This window comes from Dendrobates tinctorius, unplaced genomic scaffold (assembly GCF_039654945.1).
Source record: "Dendrobates tinctorius isolate UK_male_01 unplaced genomic scaffold, ASM3965494v1 ptg000098l, whole genome shotgun sequence".
NCBI lineage: Eukaryota > Metazoa > Chordata > Amphibia > Anura > Dendrobatidae > Dendrobates > Dendrobates tinctorius.
The window spans coordinates 7919185-7939631 of record NW_027361766.1 but is presented as its reverse complement, the minus strand read 5'-3'; the positions used below and the strand labels follow the sequence as shown (position 1 = coordinate 7939631).

Sequence of the window (20447 nt, the reverse complement as noted above, 5' to 3'; positions counted from 1 at the left end):
ATTTAATGGGGGGGGGGGGTGATTTAGGTTAGTTTTCATGGCAAATAATAATTTTGCAGTTTTTTGCTTTGCATCTGATCACTCTCCATACAATTTAGAGTTAGAGCAAATTGTCACAAAAAACTGAAGCAGCAAGCTTGTGGAAAACAAAAATTTGTCAGTCTGAAAACTTTTGACTTCCCGACTATATCTCAGGATGTTTTGCATCTCTTCCATAAATGGTTTAAAAAATGTTTGAGATGGCTTTGTATTAATAGTCATAGAACCTTTCATTAGACACAGTTTATGTGATTCCTGTAGAGGTTACATTTTTACAGTGTGCCAACGATAAGCAAATAATTTTGTGGCATCAATGTGGAAGTCTACCTAAGAAAAGCAAATGTCATAACAGCATTACAAAGTAATTCTACCAAGTGATAAAGACAAGTGCGACTTGGCATCACAATTGACATTTACCTATATAATAAAAGCTAAGGTCATGTCCTCATCAGAGTGTAATCAAACTAAGATTAATGAAGCTTGATAATGGGATCTAATTAGTATAGAACCCTATATAGATGTGAAAAAATGTGCCATTATTAGATCATTGTATTGTAGTTTCAGGGTAGGTTCACATGCTGCATTTTTGTTCACAAGCGCACCAGCATATGGTCTCACAAGGGGTCTGAGGATCTCCTCTGTACCTTATGGCATTCAGGCTACCTCTGGCGAGCACATGGAGGGCTATGCAGCCCTCCAGAGAAAGGCCACCCCACACCATTACCGACCCAAAACCGGTCATGCTTAAGGTTGTTGCAAGTAGCAGATCGCTCTCCACGGCGTCTCCAGACTGTCACGTCTGTCACATGTGCTCAGTGTGAACCTGCTTTCATCTGTGAAGAGCACTCGGCGCCAGTGGCGAATTTGCCAATCCTGGTGTGCTGTGGCAAATGCCAAGCGTCCTGCACAGTGTTGGGGTTGTGCTCACAGCCCCATCTGTGGACTTCGGGCCCTCAGACCATCCTCATGGAGTCGGTTTCTAACCATTTGTGCAGACACTTGCACATTTGTGGCCTGCTGCAGGTCATTTTGCAGGGCTCTGGCAGTGCTCCTCCTGTTCCTTCTTGCACAAAGGCTGAGGTAGCGGTGTTGCTGAGTTGTTGCCCTACTACGGCCCCCTCCACATCTCCTGGTGCCCTGGCCTGTCTCCTGGTGCCCTGGCCTGTCTCCTGGTGCCCTGGCCTGTCTCCTGGTGCCCTGGCCTGTCTCCTGGTGCCCTGGCCTGTCTCCTGGTGCCCTGGCCTGTCTCCTGGTGCCCTGGCCTGTCTCCTGGTGCCCTGGCCTGTCTCCTGGTGCCCTGGCCTGTCTCCTGGTGCCCTGGCCTGTCTCCTGGTGCCCTGGCCTGTCTCCTGGTGCCCTGGCCTGTCTCCTGGTGCCCTGGCCTGTCTCCTGGTGCCCTGGCCTGTCTCCTGGTGCCCTGGCCTGTCTCCTGGTGCCCTGGCCTGTCTCCTGGTGCCCTGGCCTGTCTCCTGGTGCCCTGGCCTGTCTCCTGTCTCCTGGTGCCCTGGCCTGTCTCCTGGTGGCGCCTCCAGCCTCTGGACACTACGCTGACAGACACAGCAAACCTTCTTGCCACAGCTCGCATTGATGTGCCATCCTGGATGAGCTGCACTTCCTGAGCCACTGGTGTGGCTTGTAGAGTCTGTCTCATGCTACTACGAGTGTGAAAGCTTAACCAACATTCAAAAGTGACCAAAACATCAGCCAGAAAGCATTGGTACTGAGATGTGGTCTGTGGTCCTCACCTGCAGAACCACTCCTTTATTCAGTGTGTCTTGATAATTGCCAATAATTTCCATCTGTTGTCTATTCCATTTGCACAACAGCATGTGAAATTGATTGTCAATCAGTGTTGCCTCCTAAGTGGACAGTTTGATTTTCCAAGAAGTTTGATTTACATGGAATTATGTTCTGTCCTTTAAGTGTTTTTGAGCAGTATGTATATGTGTGAATATATATATATATATATATATATATATATATATATATATATATATATATATACATACATACACATACACATATATATACACACACACACACACACGGACAAAATAATGGAAACACCTGGAAACATCAACAAAAGTTAGTTTGATATGGTGTAGGTCCACCTTTTGTGGCGACTACAGCCTCAATTCTCCGAGGTATGGATTTATACAAGGAGTGAATTGTTTCCAAAGGAATTGTAGCCCATTCTTCAGTTAAAACACCCTCCAGTTCTTTGAGCGAAGATGGCTGCGGAAATTGACGTTTAACTTGAATCTCTAAAATCGACCATAAATGCTCAATGTTGAGGTCTGGGGATTGTGGGGGCCAGATGAGATGCTCAACTTCATTAGAATATTCCTCGTGCCATGCTTTAACGATTCTAGCTGAATGAATTTGTGCATTATCATCCTGAAAGATGGCGTTCCCCTCTGGGAACAGTGCTTGAACCATGGGATGCACTTGGTCGCCCAAAATGCCCAAATAATCTCGGCTTCTTCCATGAAGGGAAATCATTGGCCCAGCGGATCTCCACGAAATAGCACCCCAGATAATCACAGAACCTCCGCCCATGTTTTACAGTTGGGAGAAGGCAGTCTGAATGGAATGCTTCTTTCGGCTGTCTCCAAACGTACACTTGGCCGGAGGTCGGAAATAGGGTAAACAATGATTCGCATGTTTCCACTGCTCGAGGGACCAATTCTGGAGGTTTCTACACCATTCTAAACGCTTGGAAACATTTGTCATTGAGAGCAGCGGTTTTCTAATTGCATCTCTTCCGTGGAATCTAGATTTGTGCAGCTCCTGACGAACGGTTTTATATATATGTGTGTGTGTGTGTGTATATATATATATATATATATATATATATATATATATATATATATATATATATATATATATATATATATATATTCCAAATTATTATGCAAATTGTTTTTAAGTGTCATAGCGGGTTTTTTTTTGTTTTTTTTTAATGAAACCCATTGATGGTAATGGCTTAGGCTTCTTTGGATCACTGAAATCAATCTCAGATACCTGTGATAATTAGTTTGCCATGTGAGCCCAATAAAAGGAAAACTAGATGTTTCACACTATTGAGCAGGCCACAGTTTTCAAGTAACATGGGAAAGAAAAAGGATCTCTCTGCTGCCAAAAAGCATGAAATAGTGCAATGCCTTGGTCAAGGGATGAAAACATTAGACACTTCCTGAAAACTTAAGGCTGAGTTCACACGTTGCATTTTTTTTTCGCGTTTCCACGGCGGTTTTAACCGTGCGATTTTGCCGCGAAAAATAAGCATTCCGTGCATTCCTATGGGATTCCGCAATGCTGTGCTAATGCTGCGGTTTTTACCGCGGCGGAATCGCTTCGCGGTAAAAACCGCAGCATGCTCATTAATTTTGCGGAATCGCGGCGATCCCGCACCCATAGGAATGCACTGTTCCGCTTACTTCCCGCATGTGGCTGTGCACACCATGCGGAAAGTAAGCAGAACATTTGCGGATGGTACCCACGGTCTGGAGGAGAGGAGACTGTCCTCCGGGCTTTGGGTACCATATCCCTGTAAAAAATAGAATTTAAAATAAAAAATATTGTTATTCTCACCTTCCGTCGTCCCGCACAGCCTTCCCGCCTCTCTCCACGCTCCCGGTCCCAGTAAGCCTTTGCGAAAATGGCCGCGATGGCATCCGTTCTCGCGGGATCGCGAAGTCTCGCGGTCATTCGCGCGACGTCATCGCGAATTACCGCGAGACATCGCGATCCCGTGAGAACGTATGTCATCGCCGGCATTTTCGCAAAGGATTACTGAGAACGGCTGCGTGGGACTTCGGAAGGTAAGAATAACACCATTTTTTTTTTTTTTTTTTTTTTTTTTTACATTTTATCTTTTACTACTGATGCTGCATAGGCGGCCTCAGTCGTAAAAAGTTGGTGACACTTGTCAAACACTATGTTTGACGAGTGTGACCAACCTGTAAATCAGTTCTCAAAGCGATGCTACAGATCGCTTGGAAAACGCTAGCATTTTGCAAGCTAATTACGCTTGCAAAATGCTAGTTTTTCTGCGGGAAAATCGCGGGAATTTAAAATGCGATTTTCCCGCGGAATGGAATTCCGGAATTCTCGCTGTAATTTCCGCGAGAGTTCCGGTACGTGTGGACTTAGCCTAAGCGTGATCATCGTACTGTTAAGAGATTTGTGGCTGATTCTGAGCACAGACGTTTTCGTGCTGATAAAGGCAGAATGAGGAAGGTTTCTGCCAGACAATTCATCGAATTTAAGAGAGCAGCTGCTAAAAAGCCATTACAAACCAGCAAACAGATATTTGAAGCTGCTGGTGCCTCTGGAGTCCCTCGAACCTCAAGGTGTAGGATCCTTCAAAGGCTTGCTATGGTGCATAAACCTACTATTTGGCCACCCCTAAACAGTGCTCACAGGCAGAAACGGTTGCAGTAGGCCCAGACATACATGAAGACTAATTTTCAAACAGTCTTGTTTACTGATGAGTGTCGATCAACCCTGGATGGTCCAGGTGGATGGTTGGTGGATGATGGCCACTATGTCCCAGCAAGGCTTCAACTTCAGCAAGGGGGTGGAGGAGTCATGTTTTGGGCCGGAATCATGGGGAAATAGGTGGTTAGGGCCCGTTAAGGTTCCTGAAGATGTGAAAATGACCTCTTCAAAGTATATAGAGTTTATGACTGACAACTTTCTTCCATAGTATAAAAAGCAGAAACATGCCTTCAGGAGCAAAATCATCTTCATGCATGACAATGCACCATCTCATGCTGCAAAAAATGCCTCTGAGTCATTGGCTGCTATGGGCGTAAAAGGAGATAAACTCATGGTGTGGCCACCATCTTTCCCTGACCTCAAACCTATAGAGAACCTTTGGGGTATCATCATCAAGCAAAAGATCTATGCGTGTGGGAGGCAGTTCACATCAAAACAGCTCTGGGAGGCTATTCTGACTTCATGCAAAAAAATACAAGCAAACTCTCCAAAAACTCAAGTTCAGTGGATGCAAGAATTGTGAAGGTGATATCAAAGAAGGGTTCCTATGTTAACATGTAACTTGGCCTGTTAGGATGTTTTGGAGTTGAATAGCTTTTTTGTTCAGTGAATGTGACCTCCTAATGCTGCAAATTCCACAAATGAGCATTTTTAGTTCTTTAAAACATATCAAATGTTGAGAAATTCTACTGTGCCTAATAATTTGGAACAGTGCATTTTGAGTTTTTAATCATTTTAGAGATTATACTGTTAACATTGAGAGGTTTCTTCAATAAAATTCGATGTATACTCTAATGGGTGATGACTTTAATTTAGGCTAACTGTCATTTGTACCGACCATTTAGGAAAAGCAGAGAAAAATATCATTTGCATAATAATTTGAAACATGGTGTACACACTGTATAAATGAGAAAAAAAAAAAAACTTCCTTCTCACCCCCCACAGGGGGTGGTCTATGTTGTCCTTTCTCATTCCTGGGTCTTCTACCAGAGGCCTTGGAGTTTGAGTTTTCTGCGCAGGATCTTAGTTGTTCTCAGCATTGCACTTTTCTGGACACAGCTCAGATCTTGCTCCTGGGATCTGTTGTAGCCTTTCTTCCAACTTAGGCCTGTTTCACACTTGCTTTTTTTTGCAGCGCGTTTTTCCCGCAAAAAAACGCATTGAAAAACGCATACAAAAGCATACAACTGCTGCGTTTTTTTCAAGCATTTTTATGAGCATGCATGAAAAAAACGCAGCGTTTTTATGCGTTTGTATGCGTTTGTATGCGTTTCTAGTGCGTTTTTACCGCGTTTGCGTTTTTTCCAACATTAGGTGGCCCCTCACACTAACCCAAACCATGACTTTACTAACCCTAACCCTGACCCTGACCCTGACCCTAACCCTTAACCAAACCATACTTAACCCTAACCCTGACCCTAACCCTTAACCAAACCATACTTAACCCTAACCCTGACCCTAACCCTTAACCAAACCATACTTAACCCTAACCCTGACCCTAACCCTTAACCAAACCATACTTAACCCTAACCCTGACCCTAACCCTGACCCTAACCCTGACCCTAACCCTTAACCAAACCATACTTAACCCTAAACCCCCTTAACTAACCCTAACTTTACCCAAACCCCTAAATTCCATTGTCTAAACTAATGGTAAAAAAAAAAACGCATGTGCAAAAAAACGCATACATAAGCATGCCAATGCGCACATATGCTCACCATAGACTTATAATGGGTGTCTTGCTGTAAAAAAACGCATTGCGCGCGCATGCGTTTTTTTGAGGCAAATCGGACGCACAAAAAATGCAACAAGTTGCATTTTGTGTGCCCGAGCGCATACCGCAAAACGCATGCGCGGTAAAACGCGTACAAACGCATGTGTAAGCGCACATAAGCGCATCCCATGCAAAGTATAGGAAAAAAAAACGCATGCGCTATTTAGCGCTAAATTACCGCGAAAAAAAACGCAAATGTGAAACCAGCCTTAGGGGTCACTCCTCCAAGTGCTCCTATCACCACTGGAGTCACTGTTGCCTTCACCTTCTCCAGTTCTCCTTTGAGGCCCTGGTATTTCTCCAGCTTCTCATATTCCTTCTTTCTGATGTTGCTGTCACTTGGCACTGCCACATCTGTTATCATTGCTGTCTTCTAATCCTTGTCTACTATCACAATGTCTGGTTGGTTAGCCAGCACCTGCTTATCTGTCTGGATCTTGAAGTCCCACAGGATTTTAGCCCTTTCATTCTCCACCACTTTCTCTGGGGTCTCCCACCTGGACTTTGGGTGACTTAGCCCATATGCTGTGCAGATGTTCCTGTATACAATTCCCGCTACTTGGCTGTGACGTTCGGTATAAGCTGTTCCTGCTTGCATTTTGCATCCTTCCACATGTGTTGGACGGTTTCTGAGGTTTCTTTGCGTAGTCTGCACCATGGGTCTTGTCTTGTGTGGTAGATTCCTGCTTCTATGGGTCTGGTACTTAGCGCTTGCTCTTGTGCCGCTATGATTAGTGCTTCTGTGCTGTCTGAGACCAGCTTTCTCCAGCTATTGGTAGGATTTCTCCATGTCCGCCACCTCTTCTGTTGATGGTACATCCCATGCAGCGGCTTGTCTTGCCATGGCGCTTCATATTCCTCTTCTTCCTTCCTGATCTGTTGGTGGTGGTGGTGGTGTTGTCTTGGGCTTTCTCTCAGCATCTCATCTTTTGGTGCCATTTTTCTGATGTATTCCTAGATACTCCTTGTTTCATCCGTGATGGTGGCTTGGATGCTTATCAAGCCTCGACCACCCTCCTTTCTGTTGGTACACAATATTTGGGTGTTAGACTTAGGCTGGGGTCACACTTGTGAGTGCAATGCGAGAAACTCGCGCATCAGTACCCAGCACTCGGACTGGAGTGTGCGGCTACATGTATTTCTATGCAACTGAGCGCTTCGGTCCCAGGTGCCGGCGGCAGTGTTGGGTATTGGTGCGAGTTTTTCGCATTGTACTCACAAGTGTGATCCGGGCCTTAGGGTGGAGACCTCCATGCATTGTGAGGAGCTTTTGTGGCTTCACATCTACAGCTTCCATCTCTTCATTTGGCCAGCACACAATGCCAGCAGGGTATCTGAGATGTGTATATATGTGTGTGTGTGTGTGTGTGTATATATATATATATATATATATATATATATTTTTTTTTTTACACACACACAGTGCAGACCACCCTCTCATTCAAAGAGTTCTCTTTATTTTCATGACTATGAAAATTGTAGATTCGCTCTGAAGGCATCAAAACTATGAATTAACACTTGTGGAATTATTTAATTAACAAAAAAGTGTGAAACAACTGAAAATGTTTTATATTCTAGGTTCTTCAAAGTAGCCACCTTTTGCTTTGATTACGGCTTTGCACACTTTTGGCATTCTCTTGATGAGCTTCAAGAGGTTGTCACCGGAAATGGTTTTCACTTCACAGGTGTGCCCTGTCAGGTTTAATAAGTGGTATTTCTTGCCTTATAAATGGGGTTGAGACCATCATTTGTGTTGTGCAGAAGTCTGGTGGATACACAGCTGATAGTCCTACTGAATAGACTGTTAGAATTTGTATTATGGCAAGAAAAAAGCCGCTAAGTAAAGAAAAACGAGTGGCCATCATTACTTTAGGAAATGAAGGTCAGTCAGTCCGAAAAATTGGGAACATTTTGAAAGTGTCCCCAAGTGCAGTGGCAAAAACCATCAAGCGCTATAAAGAAACTGGCTCACATGAGGACCGCCCCAGGAAAGGAAGAGCAAGAGTCACCTCTGCTGCGGCGGATAAGTTCATCCGAGTCACCAGCCTGAGAAATAGCAGGTTAACAGCAGCTCAGATTAGAGACCAGGTCAATGCCACACAGAATTCTAGCAGCAGACACATCTCTACAACAACTGTTAAGAGGAGACTTTGTGCAGCAGGCCTTCATGGTAAAATAGCTGCTAGGAAACCACTGCTAAGGACAGGCAACAAGCAGAAGAGACTTGTTTGGGCTAAAGAACACAAGGAATGGACATTACACCAGTGGAAATCTGTGCTTTGGTCTGATGAGTCCAAATTTGAGATCTTTGGTTCCAACCACCGTGTCTTTGTGGGGTGCAGAAAAGGTGAACGGATGGACTCTACATGCCTGGTTCCCACCGTGAAGCATGGAGGAGGAGGTGTGGTGGTGCTTTGCTGGTGACACTGTTGGGGATTTATTAAAAATTGAAGGCATACTGAACCACCATGGCTACCATAGCATCTTGCAGCAGCATGCTATTCCATCCGCTTTGCGTTTAGTTGGACCATCAATTATTTTTCAACAGGATCATGACCCCAAACACACCTCCAGGCTGTGTAAGGGCTATTTGACCAAGAAGTAATTGGGTGCTACGCCAGATGACCTGGCCTCCACAGTCACCAGACCTGAACCCAATCGAGATGGTTTGGGGTGAGCTGGACCGCAGAGTGAAGGCAAAAGGGCCAACAAGTGCTAAGCATCTCTGGGAACTCCTTCAAGACTGTTGGAAGACCATTTCCGGTGACTACCTCTTGAAGCTCAGTAAGAGAATGCCAAGAGTGTGCAAAGCCGTAATCAAAGCAAAAGGTGGCTACTTTGAAGAACCTAGAATATAAGACATATTTTCAGTTGTTTCACACTTTTTTGTTAATTATATAATTCCACGTGTGTTGATTCCTTCAGAGTGAATCTACAATTTTCATAGTCGTGAAAATAAAGAAACTCTTTGAATGAGAAGGTGTCCAAACTTTTGGTCTGTACTGTGTGTGTGTGTGTATATAATATATACACACACATATATGTGTATATATATATATATAATATAGTGGGGCAGTGACCACTGTGTCCGCTAGGGGGCGCTGTGTGGGTGTCCCAGGAAAGGCATGTACATTGTGGTAGTGGAAATGGGATGAATGGAGAAAGGATGGTAAATAACCGTGATGTATCACAAGTTGGGTGGCCTTGTGATGGAAGCTGGAATTGCTATTAATCAGCAGATATACTGCTGAGGTTTCTGTTAGTGTGTCAGGGAAGAGCTTCCAGGTGGCTGGTGTGACGGGTGGCACCAGTCACCTACAAACCCACCCAGAGGCGGGTGTCTGAAGTAAAGCCTATGTGTGTGGTTGTGAATTTGAATGACCTGCAATGAGGTCATAGCCATGTGATGCTGTGGGCGTGGCTACGGACCATATAAGGTGACCAGGGTAGGTCACATGAGGGAATGCCTGGGTCTGATTGGTCCGTGTGAAAGGTCCCGGAAGCCCGACGTGCTAGGTGTGCTACCTTCTTGATGCGCACATGTGGATGCTGATGACTGTGTGTGGCCTGTGTAATAGCCTGTGAGTGCTGGCCAGTCCCCAGGAGGAAAGGGATGTCAGGGCTGAGAAGCAGCTATGAGGTAACCCCAGACAGAGGGGGGAATTATCTGAGAGATGGTAAAGCCTGATGGCTGGATAAAGCACAGCCTGTGTGAACACAGGGCTAAGGGAGCAGAGCTCCACTGTGAACATTCGTTTTTGCCTGCTGTAGGACTGTTATTGTTTTCCTCATGATGCCTTGGTTTATGCCATTTATAATAAACCACATGGACTGATTTATGAGAAAAGCCTGTGCCGGACCTCTTTTATCTGCAGCCAAGTGAGTGTCCCCCAATACACTCAGAGAGCGCTACCATGTGTATATATATATATATATATATATATATATATATATATATATATATATATATATATATATGTATGTATGTGTATATATATATATATATATATATATGTATGTATATATATATTTCACAACAGTAATTTTGATCAGGAGTGCCCAAACTTCTGCATGACACGGTGTGTATATATTACATTATAATTAATATGCACACAAATTCTATTGTACATATCTGGATGTTTACTGGATTTAAAAAAAATATTTGTTTTGTTTCAGGCTTGTCCAACACACACACACCAGTAAGGCCTCCGAGTACTTCGAGCACAGGCAGCAGGGGAAGGCAAGTATTAAGCCCATCACAATATTTGAAATCTCCTCTCTGCCACTTTTTTCCTATAAGTTGTATTAGCATTATAGAATTTATTAATGTTCCATAAAGATAATTATTTCTTTTCTTACCTCTTTTGTCTGCACATTTTTAAATGTTGGTGTACTTGGCTTTTAGCACTTGATATATGTAGGGGCAATGGGAGCATCCACTCTAGTTAATTGTTAATGAATTATGCTCTACTTCTAATGCCTTTTGTTTAAATTGGTTTCTCTTTCATTACACAGTTGTGGCTCTAGTGGTCGAGCTGTTGATAGAAACCCTTATAAATCCGATGTAGTGAAGGTTAAGCAGGAACCTGGCACAGAAGAAGACGTGTGTAGTTTCTCAGGACCTGTTAAGCAAGAGAAATCGGAAGATGGTCGACGAAGTGCATGCATGGTAAAAATAAACTTTTTTTTTTTTTTTTTTGCAAATTTGCTAAACCTTGAGAACCCTTAGACTACATGATGTGTGTTTGTGTACTTATAACACAAAAGTTTAGACCTGTTTTCTTTTTTTTTTTCTACTGAATTCTCAAACTTATGCCTTAAATGCTCAATGAGAATCCAAAAATGCATCTTTAGTCCCAGCTCATGGATAAAGCATAAAATCATCATTTTTTTTTGAATGTGTAAAAACTTGTTGTGCCAGAGTAAAATAATAAAATGAGGTTCAGGGCCTACACATTTCGAGCGGTTAACCCACTGCTAACAAATGCTCGGTGCCTACATACGTGTATCATTTAAGATCAGAGAACCCTTTTAAGGCAAGCATAAAATAGATACGTGGTTCACTTTTAAAATGTATTTGTTTTATGCCACAATATGACTAGAACAACTCAACTAAGCTAAGAAAAGATACAAGTCGTCATGGTTCCAGTACCTACAGGTTATGGAATGCATAGAATTGCAAGAATCATGAAGGTTTAATTTTATTGTTAAAATCCCATTAAGCGCTATGGTGAAACTGGTTCTTATGTGAATAACCACAAAAAGGCCACAGGCTACCCGAAACACAAACAGTCGGTCTTTGTGATGAGGAACATGTTTGTGCTTCAGGGCAGCCTGTGGGCAGGTCTTTCCTTGGCTTCTCTGGCTTAGAACAGGAAGAGAAGACTCTACCTATAGTCCTGCCCTGTAGCACGGACATCTCATTAACTGAGATCTAACACTGATTACACAAGAACCACAAGATGGATCTCTTCACCCCAGGTATCATTTTAATCAGTATAACAGCACCAACCTGCCAGCGGCTGTAGGTTACTTATTTATATCCTGGGTTGTTGGATGCTGTAATACTAAAAGTACTTCCATTTTTTTGCTTTCACATAAAACCCCATTTTTATGGTCAAAACACTTTTCTATGTTTTCTATTTTTTTTTTTTTTTTTTTGCACTCTATTCAATAATTCTGGTTGCCATTTTGTGGTAAACCCCTCACACCCCAAGTCAATGCCTCCGTCTTGTAATAATGTCACCCATCCTGGCCATCATTTTGTAATTAAAGGGGTTGTCCACTACTTGGACAACCCCTTGTTGAACTATGTTTGGTCCCAATAATATATATATAAAACTATACTCACCTCTCATGCTGGCGCTGTTCCAGCAGTGTCGGCTAGGGTGGCACGGTGGCTCAGTGGGTTCGAATCCCACCAAGGACAACATCTGTAAGGAGTTTGTATGTTCTCCCTGTGTTTGCGTGGGTTTCCTCCGGGTACTCCGGTTTCCTCCCACATTCTAAAGACATACTGATAGGGAATTTAGATTGTGAACCACATCGGGGACAGTGATGATAATGTGTGAACACTGTAAAGCGCTGTGGAATATGTTAGCGCTATATAAAAATAAAGATTATTATGATTATCTTCCCCCAGGGCTCACTTGCGGTGTTGTGACACATGGTGCTCGGCGCCCAATCACCGCTGGCATCACGGTCTCCGCCTTCACACATATTAACCATTAAGAGAAAGTCAGGGTTGCAGCTGATTTGGCTTCATCATGTTCAATTCGTATGAAGGTGGAAATAGCGACACCAGTGCTGAATGGGGGCCGAACATCACGTGCCACAACACCACAAAAGATCTCCAGGACTGTAAGTCCTGACAATGCAGGAATGGCGCCAGCACGGGAGGAGAGTACAAGTTTTTTTTATTTCATTGGGGCCAAACATTTAGTTAAAGAAGGGGTTGTCTTAGTAGTGGACACCCCTTTAATAATGTACTCCTTCCTGTACTAATGTTCTTCATCCTGTGCCGCTTCCTGTAATGTCCGCCATCTTGTAATGATGCCCCCCATCCTCACCCACATATTGTAATAATGTAACCCATCCTGGCCACCATTTTGTAATTATTAGTAACCTGCTTTCTGGGCTCCTTCTTGTAGTAGTGTTCTTCATCCTCAGCCCCTCTAATAATGTCCCCCCATACTGTAAATGTCCCCCATCTTGCGGCTCTTCACATTAACAAACTATTAGTTATCCTCGTTCCCATGGGGGCAGGGTCCCCTTTTTCTTCCACAGCTGGGATGGGGGGACAGGGCAGTGCATGGCAGCAACGACCTGTGCCATGCGAGACTGGCACACTGATTTCAGTTGCCGGCCACTAATTAATAGGCCCGTGGTTGGTGTAGGTGTAGTAATGCAGGGAGCCAGAGGCGCTCTGTGCCGCATTACATTTCAATTGAATGTACGTTTGACTATATACATTCAGCTGAAAAAAAAGCGCAGGTGTCGGTGGGCCTCTTTACCACTACACTATGTTGCAATAGTTCAGGAAGCTCCCATACCCCATGGACCTGAAAATACAGCCTCAGGGGACCGCATGTACGAGGTCCCGGCTATAGACTGAAGTACAGCAACATCTGAAACCTATCCAGTTTAGCAAAAGGAAAGTTCCAGTCTCTTGGAAGATCACATCTATTATATTATCTGATGAGCAGTTTTCACATCATGTTACCAAAAGGAACAATATAGGCACCTGACACTGAGCCTACCTAAGGGGCTAGGTCAGGGGTGGGCAATCTGTTTTCTTCCAAGGGCCATTTGGATATTTATTCCATCCTTCGGGGGCCGTACAAACTCCGCCCACAAAGTACATCCTGACTCTGGCACTGGTGTCAGGACGTAATCTTTCATTGCATGTGCTTCAGTGTTCAGTAGTGAACACTGCATGTGTGTTCACAGGGCAAGAACAAATTAATGAGCTGGTGGCAATCAAAATACAACTCCCTGCCCAAGCACTGCGGTCCCTGAGAATCTGCCCGGGGTCCTGATAAAAGGTCATAGAGGAGGTTCCCCACCCCTGGGCTAGGTTGTCACTGGGCACAGATGAGTAGGTATTCTCAAGTTCATTAAAAAATGTCCATGCATGCCATGGAGGGAAGGTGAGAAGCAATTCTGTTGACCACAACCTACACAAAATATGTTGGATTTCTATTGCTAGTTCATTGCTAAAATATTCTGCAGCCCTTCACAGCGATTGCCATCATCACTTGAGTCTTTTTCCCACGTGGGGCTCACAATATAATGGTTGTGTTTTAAGGCCTCTTTACATGAGTATATTGTCAATACTTAAGAAATTGAAAATTTGTTCATGGACTTTTTTGCCCCAAAGAAAATTACTGTGATGTCTGTGTGGAAAGTAGATCTGTCTGAAATATTTAGTCACAATTTTTTTTCTAAGTTATTATGGACTGTAAACTTGTGGAACAGTGAATTTCCTGAGCTGGAATTGTAGAACTTTGGAAACATTTTGCTAAATTTGCTATTTCTGAGTCTTTAATGTCCAGCGTCAAAATGCAGTATAAAACACATTACTATTTTGTTACCAAAGTCTCAGAACAGACCAGACTGTATGAATGGGAACCTGGCACTAGATTCATAATGCACTGAGCTTTTGCTGCCAGGCATGCTTTTAATAATTTGAAAATCTGGTCAGTGACCAGACTTGAGTAGTCAATCACCACTTCCCTGGCTGGTTTCTTCCCATCCTGCTCTAGTTGCATTTACATAGGGAGTGACTTGCCAATCAACCCGGGTAGGGAGGGGAAATACTGGCTAGGGACATAATATAACCTGACAGGTCTCTTCCTATAGTGTGCAGATAGATTTTCAGACAATGTGTTCTCCAAAATATTACTGCGTTTTAGAGGAAAACATTCCTGGTTGCAGTCATGCAGGCGGGTTCTGATTCATGCTGCTCGTGGTTTGGGCAGCATGAATTTAGTGACTGGTTCCCTTTAATTTTCACATATATTGTATTATTAAAAGGGGAAATGGCTTTCTTTTATTTATCTTAGGGTATCCTAAATAACAATATTATACATGGGGTATATCCTACAGTTATTAGACTGGGGTTTTATTTAGCCTGTTACTCTTAGGGTGCATAGTCCTTTTTATGGGAAAGATGTGCTATTATATAAGATGTAAACTAGAGGGCTCTATTTTTCAGACGCTTTAGATTTTATTTGTATATAGTTCTATTCTCAACGAATTTCTTGTACTTTTTCTTTTCTAGCTGAGCAGTCCAGAGAGCAGCCTGACCCCACCGCTGACCACCACACTGCACCTTGAAAGTGATTTAGAGGCCTTGGCTAATATGGAAAATCATGTGAAGACCGAGCCAAACAGCACTAACAGAAGTTGTGAACAGTCTTCCCATGGGACCCTTGTAAATGGAAAATCCCCTGTCCGCAGTTCTGTTCATCGGTCGCCAAGAGGGGGAGGTGGCGGAGATGGGACGAATAAAGATGAAGACCCAAATGAAGACTGGTGTGCAGTATGCCAAAATGGAGGCGACCTCTTATGTTGTGAAAAGTGCCCAAAGGTTTTTCACCTCACATGTCATGTACCAACCCTACTTAGTTTTCCAAGGTAATTTCAATACTACTTAATTACTGATTTCTTTATTAAAGGAAACCTGTCACCCCCCCCCAGGGCATTTTTCATTTAAAGAGCCACCTTCAGCAGCACTAAGGCTGCATTCTGTGAAGGTGGCTCTTCTTTTTCTGACCCCTAGTAACGCTGAAATATCGACTTTTATAAATAGCTCCTCATACCTGTAATGTGTCCCATAGGTATGATGCATCCCCCTGTATCAGCCGCCTACCATCCGTCCATCATGCCTGCCCGGTGTCTCGGCGACACCCTCCATCTGTTCATCATGATGCCCCTGTTCGTCGCTGCCTCCTCCTGTTTTGAATGCAGGCGCCTGCGCTGTGACAAGAGTTCTCGGGCATGCGCAGTGCGTGCTGCCCGAGAACCGACATCAGGCTATTGCGCCTGCGTGTTGCGGAAGCCCCAGCCTCGCAGTGTGAATACATCATAACACGCTGCGGGGCGGGATCTGGGGCCTCCACAACACGCAGGCGCAATAGCTTGATGGTTCTAGGGCAGCGGGCACTGCGCATGCCCGAGAACTCTTGTCACAGCTCAGGCGCCTGCATTCAAAACAGGAGGAGGCAGCGACCAACAGGGGCATCATGATGGACAGATGGTGGGCCGCGCCGAGACACTGGACAGGCATGATGGACGGATGGTAGGCGGCTGATACAGGGGGACGCACCATACCTATGGGACACATGACAGGTAGGAGGAGCTATTTATAAAAGTCGATATTTCAGTGTTACTAGGGGTCAGAAAAAGAAAAGCCACCTTCACAGAATGCAGCCTTAGTGCTGCTGAAGGTGGCTCTTTAACTGAAAAACTCCCTGGGGGGGGTGACAGGATCCCTTTAAAAATGGCTTTTGAAGGTGCTCCTATTCAGATCAGCATTTAGAACTAAGTAGTTAGCGCTGTTAACTTCCACATGGAGCCAGTGATGCCATTTCCGCACATACCTCATCGAACGCGTGCACAATCGTCTGGTATCGCGCACCAGTCCTATTCTGATTTTAATGTGCGTGGCTTAACTCTTGATGTGGAAGTAAATGGCGTGTGCTTGGGGTTCCAGCCCCTAAAACTATAGATTGAAATGCCTGCCATATTCCTAAGTGTCATGTGCATTTGATTCCCATCCATTTGCTATGTGGCTTTGCTCAGTGTTGCCAAGAATCATGTTTTTGGTGGCCATAACGGTTTAGAAATCTGTACTTTACATTTTATTTAGTCTCCCTTAAAGGCCGGGTCCATATGGGCGTATTTCACCAGCCTAATATGTACTACAATGCCTGGACTGACTTGCGACCTGAACTTAGTCTGATTTGATTAATATGATGCTAGTTCGGGTCAGAACACCCACGGGCAGTTTCTGCATTGTGGTCCGTACGCTTCCTGTGAGATTCACCTTTGTGTACCCGGAATATGAAGTAAATCCTGTTTGTACCTCTAGCTGTGTAGATGTATACCTGTGGGGTGTTAGAAGCTCTTGTGCATATTCTCAATAAAGACCATAATATTGACTTCAGTGTCATTTTATTTTTTCTCTCCTGTTGTCATTAGTGGTGAATGGATCTGCACATTCTGTAGAGACCTGAATAAACCAGAACTAGAGTACGATTGTGATAATTCTCAACACAGTAAGAAAGGAAAGACCGTGCAAGGCTTGAACCCTGTGGACCAAATGGTAAGGGTGTTTCGTTGCATCCATTTGTAATGTTGGTACAATGTAACTGTTCTCCTGAGAAAGATTTTTATATGCTACATGAAAAAGATATACACGCCAGTACTGATAGCATGAGTACCAGTTAGATGAAATTTTCCATTCCTTTCATTTTCCAATATTAAGGTGGTTTTTCCATAAAAGATGTGTATTGCATAACTACAAAGTATGCCTTCTAGTGAGGTTGCCATCAGCCACAGCATTAAGGCGGATGTTGAATGGAAAAATCGATGCTCACGTCTGCTTTCTATATTGTAGTCTAGGGAGCTTTGGATTCAGCAGAGCACCAGAGGGGCGACCCCACCTAACTGCACAACTACAGCTTTCAGAAATGTGAATGAGTGCATTGTCTTTGTATCTCATGAACATCTGTATGCTGTGTCATATCACCATTTTAAGCAAAGCTTGAAAAAGAAAAATACAAATGCCCCATCCATGCTAATTTTCAATAAAGACTTGTTCTCAGCATGCTTTTTCAGGAGCGCACCATTCCCCAGCCACTTCCTGGTTTCTAGTTGGGCGGGCGTTTCTGCTTGATTGACAAACCGGGCTAGTGGCATGAGCACACTGATGGCCTGAGCTGGTGGGTACTAATACTGCAATGTGAAGCAGCTTTGCCAGTACAACACTTGTGCAGTGCCAATGAATTTGGCTGTGATTGAGAGCTGTATATTCCAGCGCTCCTGGCTAGCTTCAGTGCAGTGTTTACAAGCTCAATAAAAAAAGATCTTTTTAAAGGGAACCTGTGACCTGGAAAGAGTGCTATAAACTTGCAGATAAGGGGTTGAATCTGCAGGTTAATTGCGTTCTGAACCATCTTGGTGCCAGCATATAGATCCACTCTGCTGGGAGGAAATTTAACTTTATTCTTCCCAGCAGTATTCAGTGATCAGTCATGGGGTAGTGACACCGCAGGTTCAGTGACCTCTCTGTATATAGTGAACAGTGGCTGTAACCGCATCCCCAGCACTGGCTGTCAGTCAGTCCTGGGAGAGCAGGTGCAGCTGCTGCTCGCTATACACAGAGTGGTGACTGATCAGATTCTCCCTTGACTAAAACCAGAATGCTGCTGGTGGGGAATAAAGTTAATTTCCTCCTGGTAGCAGTAGTCAAAGTGCCGGGCAGGTTCACAACACTATTCATCCGCAGCTTAACACCATATCTGCAGGTTAATAGCGTTTTATTGCAAGTGACAGGTTCCCTTTAAGTACTGCTTATGTTTATCCATCACTGCTAGACAGCAGTGGAGGCTGGTCCCCTAGGCAACAAGCTGTAAACGTTAAAGGGGTTGGCCACTGCTTTAGACGTTCCTTTAAAGTGACCAAACTGCCATAGATATAAGCTCTTTTGTAAGTACTCGGCTCTCCCAAATCCTTCTGTAAAGGCCCCGTCACACATACAGATGCACCAGCGATCCCAACAACGATTACGACCTTGTCAGGATCACTGGTGCATCGCTACATGATCAAACAGGCAGCTTCACCAGCGATCAGCATCAGCAAGGACGCTGGTCTCTAAGGTAAATATCGGGTTACTAAGCGGCACTTAGTTACCCGATGTGTACCTTAGAAACCTGCGTCCTCGCGCAGGGACCTGCCAGCACACAGGTTTCTAAGGTATACATTGGGTAACTGAGTGACGCGCGCCGCTTAATAACCCGATATTTACCTTAGAGACCAGCTCCCAGCGCCTGCTTAGAGCGCTGGGAGCCTCGCTGATCGTTGGCTCCCGCTGCCACACGCAGCGATGCGCGCTGACCAGCGATCAAAAAATGGCCCAGGATGATCGAGCACAATCAGCGATACCCGGCGGGGGGGCTGGTCGTTGATCCCTGTCACACACAGCGATCTCGCTGGCGAGATCGCTGTGGCGTCACAAAATCAGCGATCTTGCTAGCGAGACGGGGCCTTAAGCTGCGCTGCTTTTCTGGCAGAGAAAATTTGGCTGAGAATCTTCTGATTCCTGTGATGCCACAAAATCTGTTCCCTGGGTTTCTGGCTCTCATACCTGATGTGACCTCATAATTCTGTGTCTTCCGTACTGTTTGGGAGAGCGGAGCTCTATTCAGCAAAGCGCACTCGCTGCGTCTGTGTATGTGGCTGCAGACACAGCTCTCCCGTAATTGCTGCTGCTTGTTACTTTTATTCCGAGGATCAGCCTGCAGCAGTCTTCTGGACAAGACATTCTGCTGAAGCTGTGATAGACCAGCACAAAGTATGATCGAAAATGTAGTCAGAAGTTGAAAACATGTCCACTTTTCAGCACAATTTTACATGATTATTTTTTAACAATATTATATATTTTTATGATTAAATGGAATCCTGACCAGTCCCTAAGCCGCCCAAAAATGCCAACAATAATTGCGCAAAACTAGTCAGGAAAGGCATTCATTCCCAGAGACTAGTCTAGTTTCAGATTCTGTAATTGCTCCCTGAATGTGGTTGATGTCCTCCCCACTGTCAGCCACTTTCAGATCTTGAATTTTGGCAATGGAAAATGTAATTTTAATCACCCAGACTCTAGAACTAACTGTACTGTTTGACTGTTTACAGTCAGGGTTTACTAATTCAAACGTTTTTAAATGGGGTTATTGGTGATGTATAAAGCTGTTGAAGGTAACATGCTGAATCCTAACAATGTGTAATATACAAAGTGTTAGGATTGTGCTTTGTTAGCACTTTACATCCATCACATGATGCTAATATGCAATTTGTGTAATTGTGAGCATGCGTTGACTCCTTTCTCTTTCACTGATGTGAAATTGTAGACTCCGGATATAGTGTATATTACACACTGGTTTCTGCATGTTACACATTTTCCATAGTTTTGAGCTACCATAACCTTATTTATAAGATGTATACTGTTTTCTTGTGTAAGAAATGGCATTGTAAAAATGTCAACAATTTTTAATTGTGTATTTTTTTTTTTATTTTTTTTAAAGAAATGTGAGCGACTGCTACTGTATCTCTACTGTCATGAGCTGAGCATCGAGTTTCAAGAACCAGTTCCTGCATCAGTAAGTACAATTACCTATTTTCTCACACACCTTATAATATCAGTCATGAGTGTTTCTATACAGAGACGTTCTAATTTACCTGCTGGCTCAAAAAAGAAAAAAAATTACCAGTCATGTACAGATTGTCGGGCTAATGTTTCTCACCCATTCATAGTAAGTATTAAAGGGAACCTGTCAGCAGGATTGTGCACAGTAACCTACACACAGTGTCAGGTTGGCGCCGTTATACTAATTAAAATGATACCTTGGT

At 43.9% G+C, this 20447-nt stretch overlaps 1 protein-coding gene across 4 annotated transcripts in view; it reads left to right on the top strand.

Annotated features, from left to right (window-relative positions):
- TRIM33 (tripartite motif containing 33) overlaps positions 1–20447 on the top strand; it is a 216314-nt gene that overhangs the window by 169392 nt on the left and 26475 nt on the right. For all 4 annotated transcript variants that reach the window (XM_073587082.1, XM_073587080.1, XM_073587081.1 and 1 more), the window contains exons 13-17: positions 10494–10557; positions 10833–10986; positions 15100–15455; positions 17022–17145; positions 20123–20197. In XM_073587082.1, the coding sequence (XP_073443183.1) occupies positions 10494–10557; positions 10833–10986; positions 15100–15455; positions 17022–17145; positions 20123–20197 (773 nt within the window). The remainder of the gene's footprint in view (positions 1–10493; positions 10558–10832; positions 10987–15099; positions 15456–17021; positions 17146–20122; positions 20198–20447) is intronic.